Genomic DNA, 20916 nt, shown 5'->3' on the forward strand with positions numbered 1-20916 from the left:
GCAGAGACGTGTCGAGATATATGGTCAGATGTAAGCTGTAACATTACAATTAGATTTTAAAAATTGGATAACGTTTTAAGATTGATCCTAACTCATAATAATCCACAACATGACTCACCACAACACCAACAGCAAACGTTGGGCTCCTAGATTGTAAGTCCACTTGTCTTCAACAGGGTCTGCAGCAGCAGCTTACTGTAACAGATGATGTGACATTAATGGCAAAGATGAGGAGGAAGGCTTCAATAGGTTCCCTCCTTCAATAATAAGCTGTGGTTCTGCCCCCAGGATGGGCTCAGTGAAGCAGTTAAAGGCAGCATGTGGTGCGACCTTCATCTCTGGAGTCCCTCTATTACTCACTTACCTGAGATCATAATACAGGAGCTTGTTTTTTGAATATAGGTTTCTATGAATGAGATTTAAATTGTTAATAGTGTGTTTAATATAAAGAAAAAACAGTTTTCTCCTTACACCTGAAGGCAACATGAACAGACATGACACTATAATTAGGGATTTCTCAAGCGAATAGGCAAGGTTGTTTTCCATGACTTTAATTAATTTTCCAGTTTGTTATTCATTCTTAGACTAATGAGAATGTATAGCAAGTTTATTTATTTGCGCAATTAAATTAAAGATTTCAGAATAAAAGTCCTTAAAAGTCATCAACTCAAATTTCCTTTTCATGTGCTTTTACAATGTAAAAAAATATATTGTGCCTTCAGCAGTTAGACAACTTACAGAGATTCAGTGCTGTCAAAAAACTGTGAAAGATTGATGGACTCAGTCTCTACAAATGTATGTACACACATGTTGCACAGCAGCAACATGTAGCCTGACACAAGATGGAAAATCTCTGACACTCATAGTGCTCTTTTTTTAGACGCACAGTAATGATTTCAAAGGGATCTTATCAAGCACCAAATAGTTTCAGAGTCTGGTTCTTTTCGATAACAAACACACAAGAACACTATAATTTGTCAAGTAATTGAGTTTTTGTCAAGGCTTAAATTTCCTCTGACAACAGAATTATTTGTCTCATGATCCTCTACGAGGCTGTCAGTCTTTCCTGCAGAGCTGACAGTTATTCCACACAGCAGCAGGGGGCAAAGTGGCAGTGTTATGGAGTTAAATGTCAAATGCCTCATTAACATTTGTTTCCCTGTAGTAATTGGTCTCTATCTGTGTGAGAGATGTGGGACCATATGAGTAAAAAGAGCTGCTGCTCTCACTTTACCGACCTCTGTCACCCAGGGCCCAAAAATATAATCTGCCCAGTGTTGTGTTGCACAATTCACAAAGGAAATGTTTAGATTTTGAGGTCCTACATTGTACGAACTTAATATTGTTGCCCTTACTTGGAAAATTCTCTCTTGTATAGGCCATTGACTCAACCACAACATTTTTCATTGTGTGCTGGTACAGTCAAAATAGCCTTAAAACATGTTTTCTGTATCTAAAAAGTAATGTGTCCCATTATCGTAAAATTGTAAAGGTTGGCAACTAAACTCATCCTGACATTACAAGCTATTCATTTCAACAAGTTCACTGCAGGGGAACACGGAATCCCTGGTTCACCTGATTGTCCTGGTTGTTTATTTTTGGTCCTTTATACTGGTCACAAACCAGTTTTTCTAGTCTGTTGCTCCAGCTGCCCGGTGTGTAACAGCCACGTTGGCAAAATACTGTATGCAAAAGCTCACTCATCATTATACAAAGTCTTAAAACCACACGGGTGATGTTTTACAGGTGATAACTGGGATTAGCCTATTAGAGTCATTTTGTTTTCTGTGCTCTAAATTATTTCATATTTCAATTAATTACAGTATTACAAAAAGAGAAAAATATTTCCTTCTAAAAAGTTTTTTTTTTTATTATTTCATTATAAAAGATTTAATGCCTACATTGGAAAGACGTTTCTTGTATTTCATTTTATTTCAGGTGATAACTGGGATTAGCCTGTTAGAGTCATTTTGTTTTCTGTGCTTTAAATTATATTAAATTTCAATTAATTACAGTATTAGAAGGGAAATAAATGTCCTTCTAAAAAGTATTTGTTTTTAATTTCATTATGAAACATTTAATGCCTACATTGGAAAGACACATGTAGCCTATATACGTTTCTTGTGTTTCATTTTATTTCCTTCTTGACTTGTTTGGCATTTTAAGTCTTCCGTAGGTAAGTTGCAATGTCTAAAACAAATTAATTAACTAATACTGAGGTTTTTATATTGTAATAATGTTAAAAATCGGTTATAACTTAGTTGTCCTGCCAACAAATATATAGTTACTGATTATATTTTTTCCACTCCATTTTTGCATGATCACAAAATGGCATCATATATCCTCCATACTTACTGTATTTTAGCTTCTACAGTTAAAAAAAGTTTTTTTTGACCAAATGTTCATACATGTATTATCATTGTTTTAGTTTTTGTTGTTCTGAATCCAAACGAATATGTGTATCTTTGTAATAATGTAAAGAAGAAGCGAGTTAAGTCACCAAGTTTTAAGAATCAGCATCCAGGGTTGTACTGTCTTTGAGCCACTGTGGTGGGCGTGTACGAGCACATCACTGCTAGCTTAAATGAGAAATAACGTTAGTGACTAGAGCAAGAAACATTTTCTCGTCTGGCTATGACTTTTTTTGGCGTTGACTCAGTTGAGGTTACGATGAATTCAAGCAGTTTTTAAATGAGTCTTTACAGAGGAAGCATTATATAGCATTTTGAGCTAGCTAGTTAATCTTTAAGTTACCAATGAGACAGACTTTAACGGTTAACGGTTATTCCGCGTGCTAGCTTACAAAGAAAAATCCTCAACGTCCACAACGCAGCTAACGGTCATTGATGTTAACGTCCATCACTCCATGTCTACCGTTTCCGGACCTCGCCAGTGTTATTAACTGCTGGGTTTCTATCTACCACGATGTACGGGATGTCGGGATGACAGGAACATGGCAAACGGGGTTGGAAGTGAGTACATAGCAAATATCGTGGCATGCTATCTGTTAGCGCTGAGTGTGACGTACTGTGGATGTTATCAGGACTAACTTCCTGCACGGCAGCCTCCGCTCCCTGCTGTGGAGCCTGCAAGGATTAATAGCTGTCATTAGGATGTGACAGCTCCGTTAAGTGGCGGTTCATATTTAACACCAGCAGTATAAACGTGATTTCTTTGTGTGCTTATTCAAGTCATTTTCTGTGTGTGCTTATAGTGAGCTGCTGGCATTGTGGGCAGCTATGGGTGGCATTAAAATGAAGCTCAAGAGATGAACAATGCCAGGCCTGAGAAATGCAGCAGGCACTCAGCTATACATGCAGGATGTAAAGGCGTTTTTAAACTGTTTAAATATGTTTCATGTTTTGGACATTTTCCTCCACTTCTGTAGAACACAAGCTGCTTGTCATTGGACCAACAGAGCCATGGTCAGTGAGGGAGAAGCTGTGTTTGGCCACATCTGTCATGAAGAGTGGGGACCAGAACTGGTACTGTACCACTATTTACCATTTGTGTGCAAAATTTTCATCTGTCTAAGGTCAAGGATATCGTCATTCTCAGTCATTAGTAATTCAAAATCTGTTGTTGCCACTGTGAGTTGTAGAAAGCATGGATGGTGTGGTTTTCTCTCACAGTCCAAAGACATGCAAATAAGGTGTCATTTAGGTAGGGAGGGACGATAGTCTGTTCATGTTAGACTTGTGATGGACTGGCATACTATCCTTATGTTGCCAAATACAGACTGACTTCATTTTGCATACATTTTGCATTGATTTATGATTAAAAGACAAATAGTAACAATTAAACAGACAAAATAAATTCAAAAGAATTTACACTGGAGAGATTAAATGATTTGAATCCAAAAATAAAACAGGAAATAGCAGAAATAGAAGGCTGTCTTGGTTCATCTTAAATCGTCTTTAACAGGGTATCTGTCAGTCGAGCCATCAAACCTTTTGCAGAATCCGGGCGACCACCTGACTGGTTTTCTCAAAAGGTACAACACTTACTCTTCTGCAGAACACAAAGACCAAATTCATGTTGTTTGCGGTGTATCAAAGCTGTTCTTCATTTGCTCTTCCCAGCACTGTGCCTCCAAGTACTCTGAGCTCCTGGAAACAACAGAAGCCCCAAAGTGAGCACACAAGTGACTTTTATTTCGAGCATGCCTTTTTAGACTTGTAAGCTCAAATAGATGACATATCTTTCTACTGTTTGACACATGCATTGAGAATTTATTCCAGAAAACAATGTCTAAGCTATAGAATGCATTTGTTACCCTCAGGCGGAAGCGTGGTGAGAAAGGTGAAGTGGTGGAGACGGTGGAGGATGTGATAGTTCGCAGGCTGACAGCTGACAGGATTGATGAACTAAAAAGATTGATCAAAGAAACACAGGAGAAGCACAGGTACACAAGCATAGCTTTTAACAGCTTGAACACACCCCTTAAATGATATTGATGATATTGGTTGACATGGTTTTTTAATAGGAAGCTGAAGAGAGAGGCTGAACTGATTCAAGCAGGACATCTAGATTCCAAACTAGAAGAGTTATGGGAAGAAATCCTGCAGTAAGAAACATTCTATTTGACCTGTTTATGTAATGATTCAGCACATCTCTTTTTCTGTGTAACGCTTGGACATTAATAAAATAATAAATCTTATGTGTGCCTGTTAGGAAGAAGAAACTGGAGGAGGAAGAAGCAGAATTGAAAAGAAAAAACACAGATGCTGCATATCAGGGTATCTCCTTCACTTTTGGTTAAGGGGTATTCTGGGAAAAAGTAAAGTAAGTTTTAGTAAAATTGTTCAGCTAAAACAAACCCATAGCTGTTCCATTTACCATAGCTTAGTTTGTTTGCAGTAAAATGCTCCATTATTCAATTTCAGTTGAAAGTTTAACAGGTTATAGAGGTGGCAGATTGATTGACAACAGCTAAGAGTTAAGCTGCCTTTACTGTATAACTGAAGCATATACCAGAGGATAAAACTTGATGAGCTTATCCTCTTATAAATTGGGACCACTTTAATCAAAAGAATAACATTCTTTGTAAAAAGGGCCATTTGAGGACACGTCAGCTCAACATTGTTAGTTTTGGCTCAGTCTGAGCTTTAAGCCTAAGGTGTATTTGGTCAGGTTCAACAATTTGTCAGCCTCAACATGAGCATATCAACATGTCTATAGTTAGCATGCTAACATGCTTTAGTGTAGTGTGTATTGTTTAGTAGTCTCTTGGGACAAAGAACATCCTTAACTGAATTTCGAACCAATCTGTCATATAGTAGATATTCACCCCATGCTTTGGACCAAAACTATAGAGTAATCATGTCTCCTTTTTCTTATTAGAAAACAAAGTTTAACGTCAGCTTTTGTGTGACTCATAAGAAAATCCTCTTTATGCTGCCCCTCCCTCTTTCAGCCAGACAGGTGGCAAAGAACACGCCTAAGCGAATGCCCGGCATCAACATGCATTCACCCCCAGGCTGTAGCTCCCCAAGCCAGGACTTCTCACCAGGTGACCCACTTGAGTGCTTGACACTGGATCTTACTTCAACAAAGAATGTAAGTCACTGAAGGTTCAAATGTATTTAAGGTATACCTAACTTTTCAACATTCATACTTGCTAATGGGACATTTAGAAAAAGATTTCTGATATCTTAGTAGGTTTTGTGCTAAAAATCTGTGTTTCTCTAGATATGTGCAGACGGATTACATGTTATTCATCAGCACAGCATAAAACCTGAATAAGAATATGACTTTCTCCTGAGCATCCACTTAAAAGAGGAGCCAGGGACAGTTCAGAGAGTATAAAAAAAAAAAGATCATTAGTAGGTAATTGAAATAATTCCTTCATTGGTATTCCATGTGTGTTTTGATTTAAAAAAATGACTGCACTATTTTCTGTGCAGAGAAATAACCCCTGCTTCTTTCGACAAGGAAAAATCTGTACATAGTGTGAACAGTTTGTTAATTATTTTGTTACCATTTATATTGTCATAGCTTTTGATCTTTTTATTGCCACCTACTTTGTGTCTTCTTTATTACTTGAGTGCTTTATTTAATCTCCCTGTTTTGTGAGCTGCTGTAACGAGTTGATTTCCCCTTTGGGGATCAATAAAGCTTATTTTATCTTATCTCACCAATAAGACTTCACGTTTCCCTCTCTGTCTCCAGGCGTCAGGATCAACCAGACTAATGACAATTTCGGAGTCCTCTGGACCTGGTAGTGATGACCTCAGCCACGGGTCACTTCTGGATGACCCCACCCAAAAGAAGCTCCTGGGCCAGAAAGCCACACCACCCCCATCTCCGCTCCTGTCAGAGTTACTGAAGAAAGGCAGCATCTTGGCTACAAATGCTAGACTGGTAGGTTGAGGGGACTTCCTGTATCACTGCCAAGCTATGTAACTGATATGTTTAAGTCTTCATGTTCATGTCATCATTTCTTTCTTTAATTGAGTAGATTTGAAGAGATAAAAATGTGTTATTTGTGAGTCACCACAACATTAAATGTCCTATACATTAGTAGGTATGAATTAAAGGCTATAGTTATAGTATATATGTGTTTGATAAATTTCATAACACTGCATTGCAGCTTTTTATAAAACTGCATGTGTCTGGCCTTTGCTGCCATATTGCTGTCGTGTACATTTTGTACCACCAGGCCTTTCGTCATGTCATGGAATTTTCCGGCTTGTTTAATTTTTTTTCATTACCATCTTATGAAGACTACTGTGCTCTTGTGAAAATCCTACATGAAGTCATCCTTAACTCGATTTTTGCCTCTACACATTCCTCTGGTTACAATTCTGCTCTGGCATGCAGTCTTTCCTGTCGGGGGCTCAGAAAGGATTCCAGTCAAATTGTAGAAATACTTCTAGTATCATAAAATTATGTAGTGCACAAATGAAATTCATAATTATTTGTGAATCAGTAGCACAATTTCTGATTTACATTTGTTATGATACCAGCTGGAGCATAAATCCATCCTCGCTCTACACAGAAAATACACTAAATACATGTATAATTTGTGACGCATTTATGCTTTTATATCCCAGATTGGGGAGGGAGACGTGTCTATGACAGGAACACATGACCTGCAGCTGGCTCCGCCTAGTCAACCTATCTCTCAGGCAACAGGTACAGATGTTCATGACTAATAAAATGTATTCACTCAATGTAAGTATTTAATTTCTTACGTTTTTTCTTGACATTTAACAACAGATATTTCACGTAGAAATGTAAACAGTCTCTCTGAATAAGCAGTTGCTTAAGAATTAATGTCAATCAAGACAATATTAAGTATTTATTCATGTGTGTCTGCGCTCTGTATTAACCTGCTTCTATTTTCTTAGTTGTTGACTAATACATTGTGTAGCTGAAAGCTTACAAATGCTTACATGGCAGGTGCCCCGATGTTGTCTCGTCTCCTGGAGGCAGGTCCCACCCAGTTTTCTGCCCCGTTAGGTTTCATGGTCAGTGCAGACCCAGCCTCCAGTGCTCCTCTCTCTGCCGCCACTCCTGCTGCAGTTGGCTCTATTTCTGCAGCAAGCACAGGTCTGTCCACTTTGACCAAACCCTTTAGGCAGCGTTCAATCCACAGGCTCTTCACATCCTTATAGCTTGAGCTAAGTGTGCTGTGAAAAAGAACTTTAACAAACTAATTCTACAAGTTAACAAGTTAAACATTTTATCTTGAAGTACAATAGCTAAAAACAGCTGTTGTCTGTGTGCAGAAGTGGATGTGATGGTGCCCCCTGGATGCCAGCCTGTCTCTGCAGAGGTTAAGGTGTCAGAGCCCCTAGAGGAGGATGTGACTGTGTCCTACATGGGGGATGAGCTGGATCTGAAGACGGTGGGGGACATAATCGCCATCATTGAGGACAAGGTACAAACAGGCTTAAAGTACAATATACTTGGACAGCAATTGAGATAATTCAAGTGTGTTTTTATTTAGGTCTTTAATCCAGGGAATTATGACAACAGTGTACTCACCAAGATCATTGCAAAGTTTTTGGGACATTGCCAAATATAATTAAACCTATAAAGTTATTATTTGCTAGACACAGAGTCTTATCTCTTCTTCTACAGGCAGATGAGACTGCAGAGGCTCTGGATGCAGCTGCAGTAGAGGCTGCTCTGTCACTGTGTGAGGAGAACAGCCATGCTTTGTCTGGTTCCTGGGAGGCTGGGCCTTTCCACCCACATGAGCCTCAGCCCACAGTGCCCACAGGGGTTCTGCAGTCCTCCTGTCCAAACAGTAGCCTGGAGGTAAAGACAGAAGTGTTCCGAGTTCAAGGTGGAACTTCCTCTTCTCTGTGCAACAGTCAAGACAACTGTTTCGCAACGTTGCCCGTGGGACTGAGGGGCCCTGCTCCCACCGCCTCATCCTCATGCAACTCAAAGAGTTCGAAGCACTGCCACACTGGAGCACCTCCACAGCCAGATGCAAAGAGGGAGGCAAGAGAGATGATGCACCAGAAAAGCCAGATTTTAGCGGATGTTACTGTGAAATGTGAGAGTGAGAAGTGGGCACAGCAAAGACCTAATAAACCTTCTGGAGGTATGCATAATTACAAAATTCACTTGCTTCATAACATGCAGTTTGCATGTAACTATGCGTTTTGCATAACCATTTCCTTCTCATCATTCATCTTTACTATCTTGGCAGACTCAGTATTAGAAGATAGCCCACTGACAGAAAGGCACCCAAAGGTATAGCACCCAACGAGGACTGAGCCAACACGATGCTTGTAATTCCTGTACTAAAGTGCATAGTGCGTAGCTCCACAGTATTCCTGCACTGTAAGCTCTGTTTGACTCTCTGCTTCTTTCTCTGCCTTTGCAGGCACTGAAGGCGGAGGATGGACTAAGCTTTGGGAGAGGAGAAAGTGGCTCAGGGACTAAAGTGCACAATGAGGCTAACGGGGCAGTAGTGTGTGGAGAAGAAGAGGGAGACGGGGCGGAGGGATTCTTGTCAGAGCCAGACGGGGAGATGGAGCTAGAGCCTGCGGCCAGCGAGAGCGAGGATGGTTACAGCCTTCACACGGCCTCCTCGTCTCTGCAGCTCCACACAACAGCAGACTCCATCCCCAGCAGCCCCGCCTCGTCGCAGTTGTGAGTGATACACAGTCAGGCACACACAGCTAGGAAAGACAGTGTCAGTTGTGAAAAGATTGCATCCAAGATAGTGCTGAGGATGTTGTGTAAGCAGATTGTTTTACTTTTCTGTCAACAACAACCTTTTTACTGAGTCATGCAGCAGATCAGGTTCTGCTTAATGAAGCTTTTCTTTTGACCCTTCCGTTTGTATTTCCTTCCTCTTTGCAAACTATTATTGTGCAGTTCCATGTGCAGTGAGGATCTGGAAGCTCTACAGGCTCAAAAGATCTGGAAGAAAGCCATTATGCTGGTGTGGCGTGCAGCGGCCAATCACAGGTCAGACAGTTACTCTTGTCGCTAATGCTCAGCTGCTGATGTATTACCATTTTCTTATTCTTTATATCATTACTGAAACATGTCATTTATGTGAATGTGTTGTAGGTATGCAAATGTCTTCCTGCAGCCCGTAACAGATGAAATTGCACCTGGGTACCACAGTATTGTGCACAGGTAATGACAGGACGTTTTTGCTGTGGTCATCTTTTACATACAAACATCACAAAATATCAACTTTTCAAACTCCTAAGTTCAAGAACTTTCCATCACTATCACCCACAGGCCCATGGATCTAGCCACCATAAAGAAGAACATAGAGACCGGTTTGATTCGGACCACAGCCGAGTTCCAGAGGGACATCATGCTGATGTTTCAGAACGCAGTCATGTACAACAGCCTGGATCACGACGTGTACCACATGGCTCTGGAGATGCAGCGCGACGTCCTGGAGCAGATCCAGCAGTTTCTAGCCACCCAGCTCATCATGGAGACATCAGAGGCTGGCATCAGCGCCAAGAGCCTGAGGGGCCGTGAGAGCACACGCAAACAGGACTCCACTGACAAGGTGCTTCACTAGAATTTTGACAAAAGCAGAGAGTACAGAAGAAGAGACAAGGGTGAGACATCAGGCTGACTTAAATGTAGAAGATAGTAATAATAAAATAGATGTGCCTGCCATTTTCCAAAGCATGACCCTAGCTTCTAGAGGGATCAACTTTTTTTGATGAAAGGAGCCACCAAAGTCACATTGTCCTGTACAAACATTAGTTTATTCAGTAAATACAATTTTCGGATTGTCTTTAAATGCATCTATATCCCACACAAGCATAAAACCTTATGGTCGATGGTGGTATGTTATGCTTTGGAAAATGGTAGGCAATAATGTAATAGTGCAATAAAGTATAGAACATTACTGACAACTATTTACCAAAGCAAACAACAAGTTTATACACTCATATTCTACCTTCAAGAAAGCTATTGTTTACCATTAATTCCACATGAGTATGAAAATCAACTGGCAGATAATTGGCTGCATGAATCACAGTTACGATGCATTATTTTTGATTAAGAGTTTTAATGATGTAATCTGAAATCAGTAGTTGACTGAATGTAGGAGATGATTGTAACACTTGATGTTATGCTTTGAAAAATGGTTGACTAGAATATATGTATGTAGTATAAGGTGTATGAAGTTAATGGGCTTAACAGGCTGGCATGTTCCTTAAAAAACTCATGGATTAGTAGTTCAATTGTAACGCAACAAGGCAAGGTCGTCTTTCTCCTAAAGCTCGTATAACCTCTTCGTGGGCTGAATATACTGTGTGTTTCATCATTGTTTTGCTTTCTCTTGAGCCTTTCACTAAACTTTTAAATCATACCTCTGATGTTCATCGTGTTCCTCTTACAGGACTCTGTCTCCATGTCCTCTCCTGCCTTCCTTCTCTCTCTTTTTGTAAGTACCCTTCCTACCTTTTAACTTTACCTCTCTTTCTCGTCTTTTTCTCTGAAGCAAACAGAATAAAAAATATTTATCATTCATAAAGAGCTAAACTTGTTTGTTGAGTGGATCAGTTGAGTGAAGACTAAATGGATTCTTATAGGTTGTTTCTTCCCCTGTCTGACTGCAGGATGGAGGCACCAGAGGGCGCCGCTGTGCCATTGAAGCTGACCTGAAGATGAAGAAATGAACCTACAGTATGAGATATTGTCCGACAGTGTCCCCGAGCTGAAGTGAAAGGTGTGATACCACAAGACTGAACTTATCCTCTATCAGCTGCACAGATTTTCACTGCATACCCGGCAGTGTAACCTTTCATTTGCACTCCACGTTAAATGGGTCGACTTTGTGCGGAGAAACTGCCTTCTTTTAAGACAGCCATACAGACATGGATTACATACTGTATAATCCCAGATTACAATGGGGCCTCCAGAAAGACTAGGTCAGACCTTTCACAGACGTAGCTGCAGATCACTGAGACTTGTAGGAATGAAGGAAAAAGTTGCTCCACGCCTACAAAAGAGCTGACAGTGAGTCTGCAGATGACCTGGCTAGTTTACCAAGCTGGTGATGACATTTGAACCCAGAGGCCAAAGAGTCTGATTAACCTAGAATATCTGACCAATCAGGGTGGCACATACTAATTTTAAGAACATTTTCATTGCTGGTGAAACATAATTTCAGTTTTTCTTATTTAAAATCTGATAATTGTTTACTGTGGGTATATTGTTTGTGATGGATGGACTTTCTTGATTCTACACTTCCTGTGAAACAGTACCTTCATGAATATTTTGAGTCGTTTGCAGTATTTTTGAGAAAACGTCAAGTTAATTAAATGTTTTGTGGACTTCAAATAAACTTCATAAAGAGCCTTCATCCAACTATGTTAAGCTTAATTTTGCACCAAACATCAAACAGCAAAACAAAAGAAAATGCCACAGCGTCTCAGTTTATCTTCTTACTGGGGAATTGAAATAGTTAAATATTCTTATTTTTTGATATACAAAAGTCTGTGTTGACATTGATGTTTAATGTTCTGTTTGTCAATAGGAAGGGCATGCAGATTTTCTAAGGAACTGGTTTTAACGAGGGATGGGCATTTCAAGCAAAAATATATTATTAAAAAAAATACACTACTCAAAGACCCCCAGCCCCCCCTGTGCGCGCAAACACACTAGTTTTACCTGGCAGAAGGAGTTCCACACAGAACTCTGCTGATTGCTGCAGAAGTGTCAAATCACAAATCTCACAGCGCTGAACCTGTTTTACCGGCACTGGCACTAATGCTTTCTTCTTTTGTTATTTAATGGCAGTTAGCTAACTGCTTTCAGATGCGCTACAGCCACTGTATGACAGCAGTAAACCCTTTACAACCCTGCGCTAGTAAAAAAAAAAAAAAAAGGAAAATATATATTTTTAAGATGAGATAATAGTCTCTTGAACTTTTCAATTTTTTTTAATAAATTAATGACTATTCAGAAATCATGACCTGTCCCTAGTTTTAACAGCTGATGCCACATGGCATACAAGAAAAATGAGTTATGTTTCATAGAACTTTGCTGACCTTTGCTGACCCTGATCACATTGTGATGTCTACTCATAGATTGGAAACACCATCTTCCACAGAGCCTCCAGTCTAGTGTCGGACCAATGATGAAGTGTTTTCATTCAGCTTTTTTCAGTAGTATTTAAACTGGCCTGATCAATACGTCTTTTATTGCAGCAGAGCAAACCCATCACAGGCTTCTACCTGATGATGCCACACTGTTGCTGTTATCAAACACCGCTTTGTCTTTGCAAACACATCATGTTCATGTTCTCAGTATGACGGGCTCCAGTGACCTTAAAAATGTATGATTGGATAAACAAGGATTTTTCTATTTCTGGTAAATCCAGACGGCTCTAACTGGCATCAACATCAGTGAATGTGTATTCATCTGACAGCTCAAATGTTGGATAAGTTTTGTCAAACAGAAAAATTAAGATAACTGAAGTTATACATGTAGTCTGTTAGAAAGAGACATCTTAGACTCCTTCATTCAAATAGCAACAGGACTGATCACATGAGGGAAAAGAACCAAACGTTCAGAAACACTAAGCTTTCGCTCAAGCCTTACTGTATGTGATTTTCTTTTTTTAAAGGCAGTAGAAAGCAGTTCAAGTACATAAAGTAAACATTTAGTGAAAGTTGTGTTGTAGTTTACATGACTGCCACTGCCTGACTACCTTGTAATAAAGATCTCTTAGTCCTTTATTGACATATTCGGCCCAGCTTGAGATAAACACCATAACTAAATCTTTGTTAAACCTCAGGTACCATAATGTGAAGTCAAATGAAAGTACTGAAAATAATCACTATGTATGTCACACTTGCTGAATATATAAAGTGAACAAACACATGAAGCATTCAATGAGTCAAACAGCAATCATTTCACAAATGCACAAAACAGACTCATTCTGGTTACATCTTTAATTTTCTGTCTGGAAGTGAACTCTGCAGCGTTGCTCAAGTGAACGACAACACTGACTGATACCAAAACCTGATCGTTGTGCATCACAGTTAAGGTTTTACATGTTTGTGAGTTACAGTGAGGACCTGAATAGTCTTACCATTGAATGTGCCAGTAGTCATGATGATGTCGAAATAAACATGTAACTAATAGAACACTCTCTCACTAGGCTGCATGCAACAGGGACATAGAACACAGGATTAAATATGAACTTAAAAGTGCTTGAGATGAACCTGAATATAACACAAATATGAGAACAGCTAAGGCAGTTTGGCAGTCTTAGTGCACAGCAACGGATATCAATGTCTGTACGGGGTTTGATAAAGAATTAAATTAAAGAAGTCTCTGCGTCCTACTCATGACATGACCTAACACAAGAAGTTGTTTTTTAGCTGAGGGAGGAAGTTGTTTATGTCCAGAGGAAATGGCAAGAAATTTAAAAGGTGCTTGATTTAAAAAACATTTGTTAAAAAGGTCTGAATAGCATTTGTGTGGATCAAAACTCTTCAAGATTGCTTCCTGTAGGATAAGAAGGTACTGCATGCCCTGGTAAAATTACAGGTATTGCTCAAAACTGAGCGTTCAGATCCAGTCTGTTGAAGTGACAAATCAAAACCTCTTATTGCAACACCAATCTGTCATTTCTCAGCTTTAAACCTTGCCTGCAGCCGAAACACTAGTCTCTGAATGGCAGACGCTTAATGTCCAATGCAATAAACTCCTCTGTAAGCAGTAGTGCACGGAGCTTGCTTTTTGGCTAGTTCAACCTTTTAAAATGAGCACATTTAATCATGTTTGGAAAAAATTTGCCTCCTTTTGCTACAGAGCCAGATGTCAAGTTACCTAATTAACCACAATTCAGAGGTTAGAGTCATTAATAATTCGAATTATCTGTACTAATAATAAATAAAGGTCCTCTGTCATTTCACAGTACAGAAGCTCTGCCTTAAGTTCAAAGATTAAAGTATAATTTAAGTCACTGTAATTAATTATCTCCTACAGAAAAAAGATGAGCCATGCTGCCCAGTTAACATTTGCCCTATTATCTATGTAATAAATACAGCTCAAATTTCAGCGAGGTGACGAACACATTCAATAAAATAAATAAACTACAAAACCTAAACATGTATGTGTGAACATACAACTGCCTTCATAACCCAACAGGGGGACCCCGCATGTCATGCCATTTCTATAAGAAAGTTTAAAGGCTGAGACATCGTACACACTGCCACAGTGAGTTTGCACTTGATGCTGCCGCCGCTGCAGCTAACACGCAACTCTATTTCCTACCATCGAAGAGGAGAGAAGGCACATTGTTTCCATCGGCATAATCTCCCACTGACTGCGCTGTACCTAAAAGAGATTTCTTTACAATGTGGCCAGATTGGATAAAGTACACACTTTGATAAAACGCATTATTGTAAAGTCCGTAAAGAAACGTGTTCTCCTCTCAAACAGTCCTCATTTGCCTCTCTGACGGCCGACCAGTCGATGCAGTTTCTCACAGTGGTCCAGCCTCATGGACTCGGCCTTCTGCTTTAACCGATCATCCCGGTACAGCTGTCCCAGGTTTGCCAAGTCTGACTCTGAAAAGGAAAACAGAAGGATGAGCGACTGCTATTAAGTATAGATTTTAGCACTTAACAGATCAATACCACTCAACTCTCTATGGGAAATGTGAAGCTGCCTACATCAAGCAGCTGGTTAGCTTAGCTTGTCATAAAGACAAGAAAGGAACAGGTGGAAGCAACACACCTGGATCCGTCCAGCTGTCATGAAATCGACCTGCTAGCATCTCTTTCATATCACAAATCCTTTTTTTATTCTGTACAAACAAAATTAAGTCGATTTTATAGACGGACTATTTCTTGTTTTGGTACTCGAGGAAGTTACAGCTCCAAGCTGCTGGCTTTGGTCAATTCCTTGAACAGAGATCCAACTGAATTTGAGACTTATTAAGTCACATATTCCCCATCCAAACCAAATGAGCGCCATGCTTACTTTGCTGTTTCTCTTTCCAGCAGCTGTTCTGCAGGTGTTCGATATAGTCGCTCTCTATGGTTTTCTCTAGTTCATCCAGCGCAGCTCCTCTGTATTCCTTCTGGAAACTTTTATCCACATAGTACGGTACACCCATGTGCTGCGTTTCCCTCGACACCACCAGCCCCATGGCCCTGAAACACAAACACAACATTTAAATGTATTCAGTGAAAATATAGTAACAGAGCAGCCAAAGCAGAACCCAGAGATCTGTCAGAAATGTTGATGGTTCGACAGACTCACGGCTTATAGAAGAGACTGTAGGGCGGGTTAGTGGCCATCATCTGAGTAAACACTGATATGAGGATTAGCACCAGCACAGGGAGCAGCTGCAGGAGCGCTGTGAAGGTGTTCTGTGGGAAGATAAAATCAGCACAGATTACAAAGCATATAATACTGCATGTAGGCTGCTCTGATACACTGCACTCATGCCAGCACTGTACTTTTGTGTCTTTAAAGCAAACCACGCTCTTCCAAAGCCATGACGCCACTTCAGTTAGTAAATGAATAAAAAGAGATCAATCATTATGGGAAACAGCGACAGAAGGGCTGCAGCCTTGTTAACACGCGTCCTCAAATGTCTCGTTTTAAAATGGTTCTCCGGTGGGTGTTAATGATTGAAATATTGCCATATCCACACAAGAAGATCACAACATAATACTGTGGTTTTTTAGCAGGGATTTATGTTTGTGAGTCACTGACCTGACTCTGGTTGTCCTCCACCACCTCCTCGCGCCTCTCATAAGCACGTCGACGACGAGGCTGATAGAACTGAGAGTAGGAGGCTCCCTGGTTTGTGTACACGTGGATATTTCCTGTAGAGACACACACATTTTTATAGCATCGCACTTAATAGCACTTCCACAACAAACCAATAGATAGTTCTAAACTATGGAAAATCATAATAAACACTCATGATGTTAATCATCCCTCATGACTCACTGGGCTTTAATTCCTCTTTCTGTGAAATTATTCACTGAGGAAACAAGCCAGCTTTTTGGGTAATATTCAAATGTTTTACTATTTTTTCCCACCAAAAATGTGACGCTAAAATACCTTAAATGTGGGCTTGCGGTAGTTTTAGTCGTCCCTTCTTTATACATACAGTCTGTAGTGCTCATGTATCTGCAGTCATTGTTGACAACCCTTCATCCACCCAAACATCCTGTACCACACCTCTCACCTGTGGGAAACCTTCCCCCGAAGAAAATGTTGAAGAGTTCCTCGGGGGAAATGTCGGCCTCGAAGTCTCTGTGGAAGTTTCTGTAGTATCCATGGCGACTGTGGCTGGAGTGTTGGGGGGCACTCGAGGCTGCAGATTGATCTCCATATTGATCATACTGCTGCCTCTTCTCAGGGTTGCTCAGCACTGCGTATGCGTTGCCTATTGCTGTTGGGAGAGGAGGGAAACATTTGGTTGAGGCCAAAGTAAAATATCATTGCTTGGAGGCATCCCAACTTTACAGCTCAGTTAATGTTCACTCCTCTTCTCTGTTATTACATACACTTATAAATCACAACATAACAAAAGTTATTGTTAGTTTCTGTTGGATTGTAGTAAACTAGCTGTTGGCTACACATTGAGCTCTGTTTTTTAAGCTAGCAAAACTGGGACCTAACAAGTTTTTAATTAACCTGATGTGTACAAGATTAAACCTACAGTAGACCTCAAGCGTCAAACCCCTTAAGACTTATTTGTTTGTGATCATCAATTTACGTTTTTGCTACTTTACTGCTGTGACTTGACTTTGCTGCAGATTTTCTAATGACTCTCACCAGACTGTTGTTAAATTCTTACATAAACTATTACAATGGTATACTGGAAAATATGTCCAATAAACAGTGCTAAAATATACTGACATTTAAATGGACTTAATTTTGTCCCAACAAAAAAAACAACAACACGCTAACTCCTCCAGCTTTGTTCCTTTTTGTTAAAACAAAACATCAACGTTGTATTTTAGTTTCATGGGGGACACTTTAGGGAGGGGGACTCCCTCCTGGGTGAGACAGAAACAGGTTGGCTGTCACGAGTGGCCTTACTGCTATGTCGTGCAAAAACAGACAAATCTGACTGAATTTAGAAGGAGTACTATTTTTTGGGGGGGGGGGCTTTTTATGCCTTTATTTTAGAGAGAGGACAGTGGAGAGTGGCGAAAGAGAGAGTAGGGATAACATGCGGCAAAGGGCTGAGGGCACCAAAGGAGTACTATTTTAAGTACAAATTGTGGTATCTGGGGGCTGTGGGTTTTTCTATTTAATTCTAAACTACATTAGAGGTCTATTTGTTGTTTTAAGGAACACCTGTCCCTTCACTCGTTTAAATCTCCTGGTTTACAAGAACACAAACAGCTCAGACAAGATTTTCCAATGTTGATTAGAACTGGTTAAACTGGATGATCCAGGTGCAAATCTCTGCCCCGTGAAAGTTTGTTTACATAAGACACTACTGGTGTGAGGGGGCTTTCCTTTGACTGACCATGAACTCTGACTTCGCTGAGAGGTAATAATTAAGAAAGAGAAACCCTTTGGTCGATCAGTAGAGTCTTACAAAGTAGTGCTCAGCAATACAGTTAAAATCATACAACAGCACTAGATGTTAAGAAGTCATGTCCCCATCATAGGGCAGAGAAAAAATGTCTTTCTCTTGTGTCAAAGCCTTTACCTTTGAAAGCATCTGTGGCTCCTGGAGCAAAGTTCTTGTCAGGGTGAAACTTCAAGGCTAACTTCCTGTACGCCTTCTTCAGATCTTCATCACTGGCATTTTTGGAAACACCGAGGATTTCATAAAAGTCCTTGCAATTCTTTATCCTGCAATGACAAAGCAAAATGTATGTCAAAACAAAAACAGTTAATGTTCACACAAAGACACAAGTTGGCTTAGGATATCCTGGAATGATTATGAAATGCCTGGCTAAGAATTCAAGTTAAGTCTGACTTTAAAGAGGTCATGATGGCATGTAACTTTGTGCTGCCTTGTTGGTCTTAGTTTAGTCATCTTGAGAGTAATGGAAAAGCAAAAATGGGAATCTGGCATCAACTTTTTGATATGTTTTTGCTTGCGGATTGTATCTGTGGTAAGGACACTGTGGGTGTTCAGGATTATATATTGTCAACGGTTTATTTATATTCTAGTTTACACAGTGAGCTGGCAGCAGTCAGTCAGTGGCTGCGTAAAAATGTAAAAAACAAAAAGGTCAAACGTAAAGAGTCGTGCACCTGAGAACACCCTGGCGTTGATCCTCGGTGTAGCTCTTCTTTTCATCAGCACTTGCATTCCTATTCTCATTGTTTCTTATGTCCTCATCTCTCCAGCCTGTTGGAGGGGGCACGTGGTCCGCCTCTGAAGCAGCAGAGCCTCCATTCCTTACGATGGCATCTATCAGCACTACACATAAGAAAACACAATCTGAGGTCAGCTGGCAAGTGAAGTCAGGATGGATATTATGGTAAGTGGGCAACACAAACTGTATGGCAGGTTTTGAATACAGTGATGGTTGACCAATTAAAAGGGAAAGCCAACATTAAGTTTCTCAGTAAGACGATATAGAATAACCTGTGTAACGATCTGCTGAAGTTGAAGGCCATAGTTTAAATAGTTAAATCATTCAGTGATTCCTTGTGCCCTCTATGAAAGCTTTCCCTCATAAATATTCATTCCCCCCCCCTTCACTTGTCACCCATTATAAATGTGTTGAGTGTTATTGACTGTGCACAAACAGAAAAAGGTTTTCACTTCTTGCACAACATGTGAAATTTAATGCATACTGATATATGAACCCTGTTCCATTAATCTGCCTCGTGAAGGTTGTGTTCAAGGAACTAAAAGTGAACTATGTCAACTTAATTATCCTGCTTATAATGCCATTATTGCAAAGGCAACTAGGTAATGTAAAGCAATTGAAAACAGTAAGCATTACCACACAGCCTGTAGTGTGTAAGGGGGAAGGGGGTCCTTTACAGCCCTGCGTTTCAGTGTGCAGCTTGAACAGACATAAAGTATTAAAGCTACAAGGCTAATTTTTGTCCCTGTCTAAAAATAGCAATTCTGTGCACCCCACCTGTAATATGATAATACATTTTCTACATTTAACAGACTTTTACATTTAAGTTTGTTACTTAATCAACGTTAGAGAGTCACACTGTCATTGCAGAATGTGCGTCAGCTAATTTTACCTCTGGCCCGGGTGCTGGGATAAATATTCTGGGCTTCATAAAGCAGCTGCAGCGCCCGATCTTTCCGTCCTGACCGTAAACACAGCTTCGCCTTCTCTATCAGCCGGTCTGCTTCTTCTTTGTCCATTTCAACGATACGGGGTTATATTTTTCCTATCCGGTCGCTGTGTGTAGAGGATTGTCCCTGTGTAATAGTGCGTCTATATCATATGTCCAGGCGAGCCGCTGCGGCTAACGTTAGATAGCCGTTAGCTTCGGTGTCAGACAGCTGCGTAACGTTAGCTAGTCGCGAGCCTGCAGTCAGTCAAAGACGCTCGCGGTATCCGATTCGCAAAGGATGGCGTTTGTTGTCAGGCTGCAAACCGGCCTGCAGCTGGGCCATTTTTTGAGGTAAAAGTCTGAAATAATGACTGTTTTTGTCTGTCTTTTCTCAACGGTGTTTAAAGGGCCACAGTTACATTAAACTGGACCCCTTGAGCCGTGATGGACAAGAGGGGGAGGTAAGACACACGACGTCATATCCTGTTTAGTGAGCTCTGAAATTTGTTGAAAACGGCCTCTGATATTCAGTCAATCTGCAAAATATAAAACTGGTTGTATATTTGTGACCGAGTTAGGTGATACGTTTTTATCAATACCATCCCTTTTACCGTTTACTGACTACCGGTTCACCGAAAACCCAGAAGCTTGAGTAGCATCAGCAGGTGTACCAGTGATCAGTGATGCTGCTGCATTCAAGGTCTACCTTTGAAGGCGTATGTCCCAAATTTGCTTAGTGATGCATTCAGGTGCTAACGAGGGAAAATACACAAAATGGATGAATTAAAAAAAAATATAATCACAAATAGCTAGTGGAAAAAAAAAATCATATATAAAGCGTCAAAAATGATGTATTGAATTAAAAACGAACTATTATATGCTTTAATGCTTTTAATGTTTTTAATGTAAGCTAAATGAAAGGACCATTAAAAAAAAAATCATAACATTGACTTAAGACTATCTACATCTCTGTAACAATTGGTCATTGACAAAAAGGCACATTTGGACAGGACAGGCAGATTGAGTTAGACACAAACGACTCTACTGTGATAAAGAAATCAACTTAAAATGTAGTAGATATTCATGAATGGCTATGTTGTACGCAAGCTATACTGTTGTTGTTTTTTTCAAGGGCTTGTATCTGGGTGCAATCTGGGGTGAAAGTAAAAATTTGCATTCATACTTACATACTCAGTGTATGAAAAACAAGGCAGCACA

At 40.1% G+C, this 20916-nt stretch overlaps 2 protein-coding genes across 5 annotated transcripts; one reads left to right on the forward strand and one right to left on the reverse strand.

The window, feature by feature from the left end:
• Positions 1 to 2584: 2584 nt before the first annotated feature.
• Positions 2585 to 11814, forward strand: brd8a (bromodomain containing 8a). 4 transcript variants are annotated; one of them, XR_011308587.1, is made up of 20 exons: positions 2585 to 2972; positions 3389 to 3485; positions 3925 to 3994; positions 4083 to 4132; positions 4283 to 4405; positions 4487 to 4567; positions 4675 to 4739; positions 5417 to 5559; positions 6172 to 6363; positions 7056 to 7137; positions 7405 to 7554; positions 7734 to 7885; positions 8089 to 8560; positions 8669 to 8712; positions 8846 to 9114; positions 9343 to 9435; positions 9541 to 9609; positions 9718 to 10052; positions 10844 to 10888; positions 11064 to 11106. XR_011308587.1 is itself a non-coding variant. In XM_069668201.1 (20 exons), the coding sequence occupies exons 1-20, from the start codon at positions 2954 to 2956 to the stop codon at positions 11121 to 11123; spliced, it is 2559 nt and encodes an 852-aa protein (XP_069524302.1). In that variant the 5' UTR covers positions 2585 to 2953; the 3' UTR covers positions 11124 to 11814. The 4 variants fall into 4 exon arrangements, 3 of the variants coding, with proteins under 3 accessions (XP_069524302.1, XP_069524312.1, XP_069524325.1); XM_069668201.1 differs by having other exon boundaries at positions 9718 to 10000; positions 11064 to 11814; XM_069668211.1 differs by lacking the exon at positions 10844 to 10888 and having other exon boundaries at positions 9718 to 10000; positions 11064 to 11814.
• A 1381-nt stretch (positions 11815 to 13195) lies between these two features.
• On the reverse strand, positions 13196 to 20132 carry dnajc18 (DnaJ (Hsp40) homolog, subfamily C, member 18). Its single transcript, XM_069677035.1, has 8 exons — positions 19660 to 20132; positions 18703 to 18871; positions 18149 to 18294; positions 16667 to 16873; positions 16186 to 16298; positions 15727 to 15836; positions 15445 to 15617; positions 13196 to 15029 (listed from the first exon to the last, which is right to left on the reverse strand). The coding sequence occupies exons 1-8, from the start codon at positions 19784 to 19786 to the stop codon at positions 14905 to 14907; spliced, it is 1170 nt and encodes a 389-aa protein (XP_069533136.1). The 5' UTR covers positions 19787 to 20132; the 3' UTR covers positions 13196 to 14904.
• Between the last annotated feature and the right edge of the window lie 784 nt (positions 20133 to 20916).

The sequence above is a fragment of the Semicossyphus pulcher genome, unplaced genomic scaffold (assembly GCF_022749685.1).
Source record: "Semicossyphus pulcher isolate SPU_LCO1_2020_fin unplaced genomic scaffold, fSemPul1.0.p SCAF_10, whole genome shotgun sequence".
Classification (NCBI taxonomy): domain Eukaryota; kingdom Metazoa; phylum Chordata; class Actinopteri; order Labriformes; family Labridae; genus Semicossyphus; species Semicossyphus pulcher.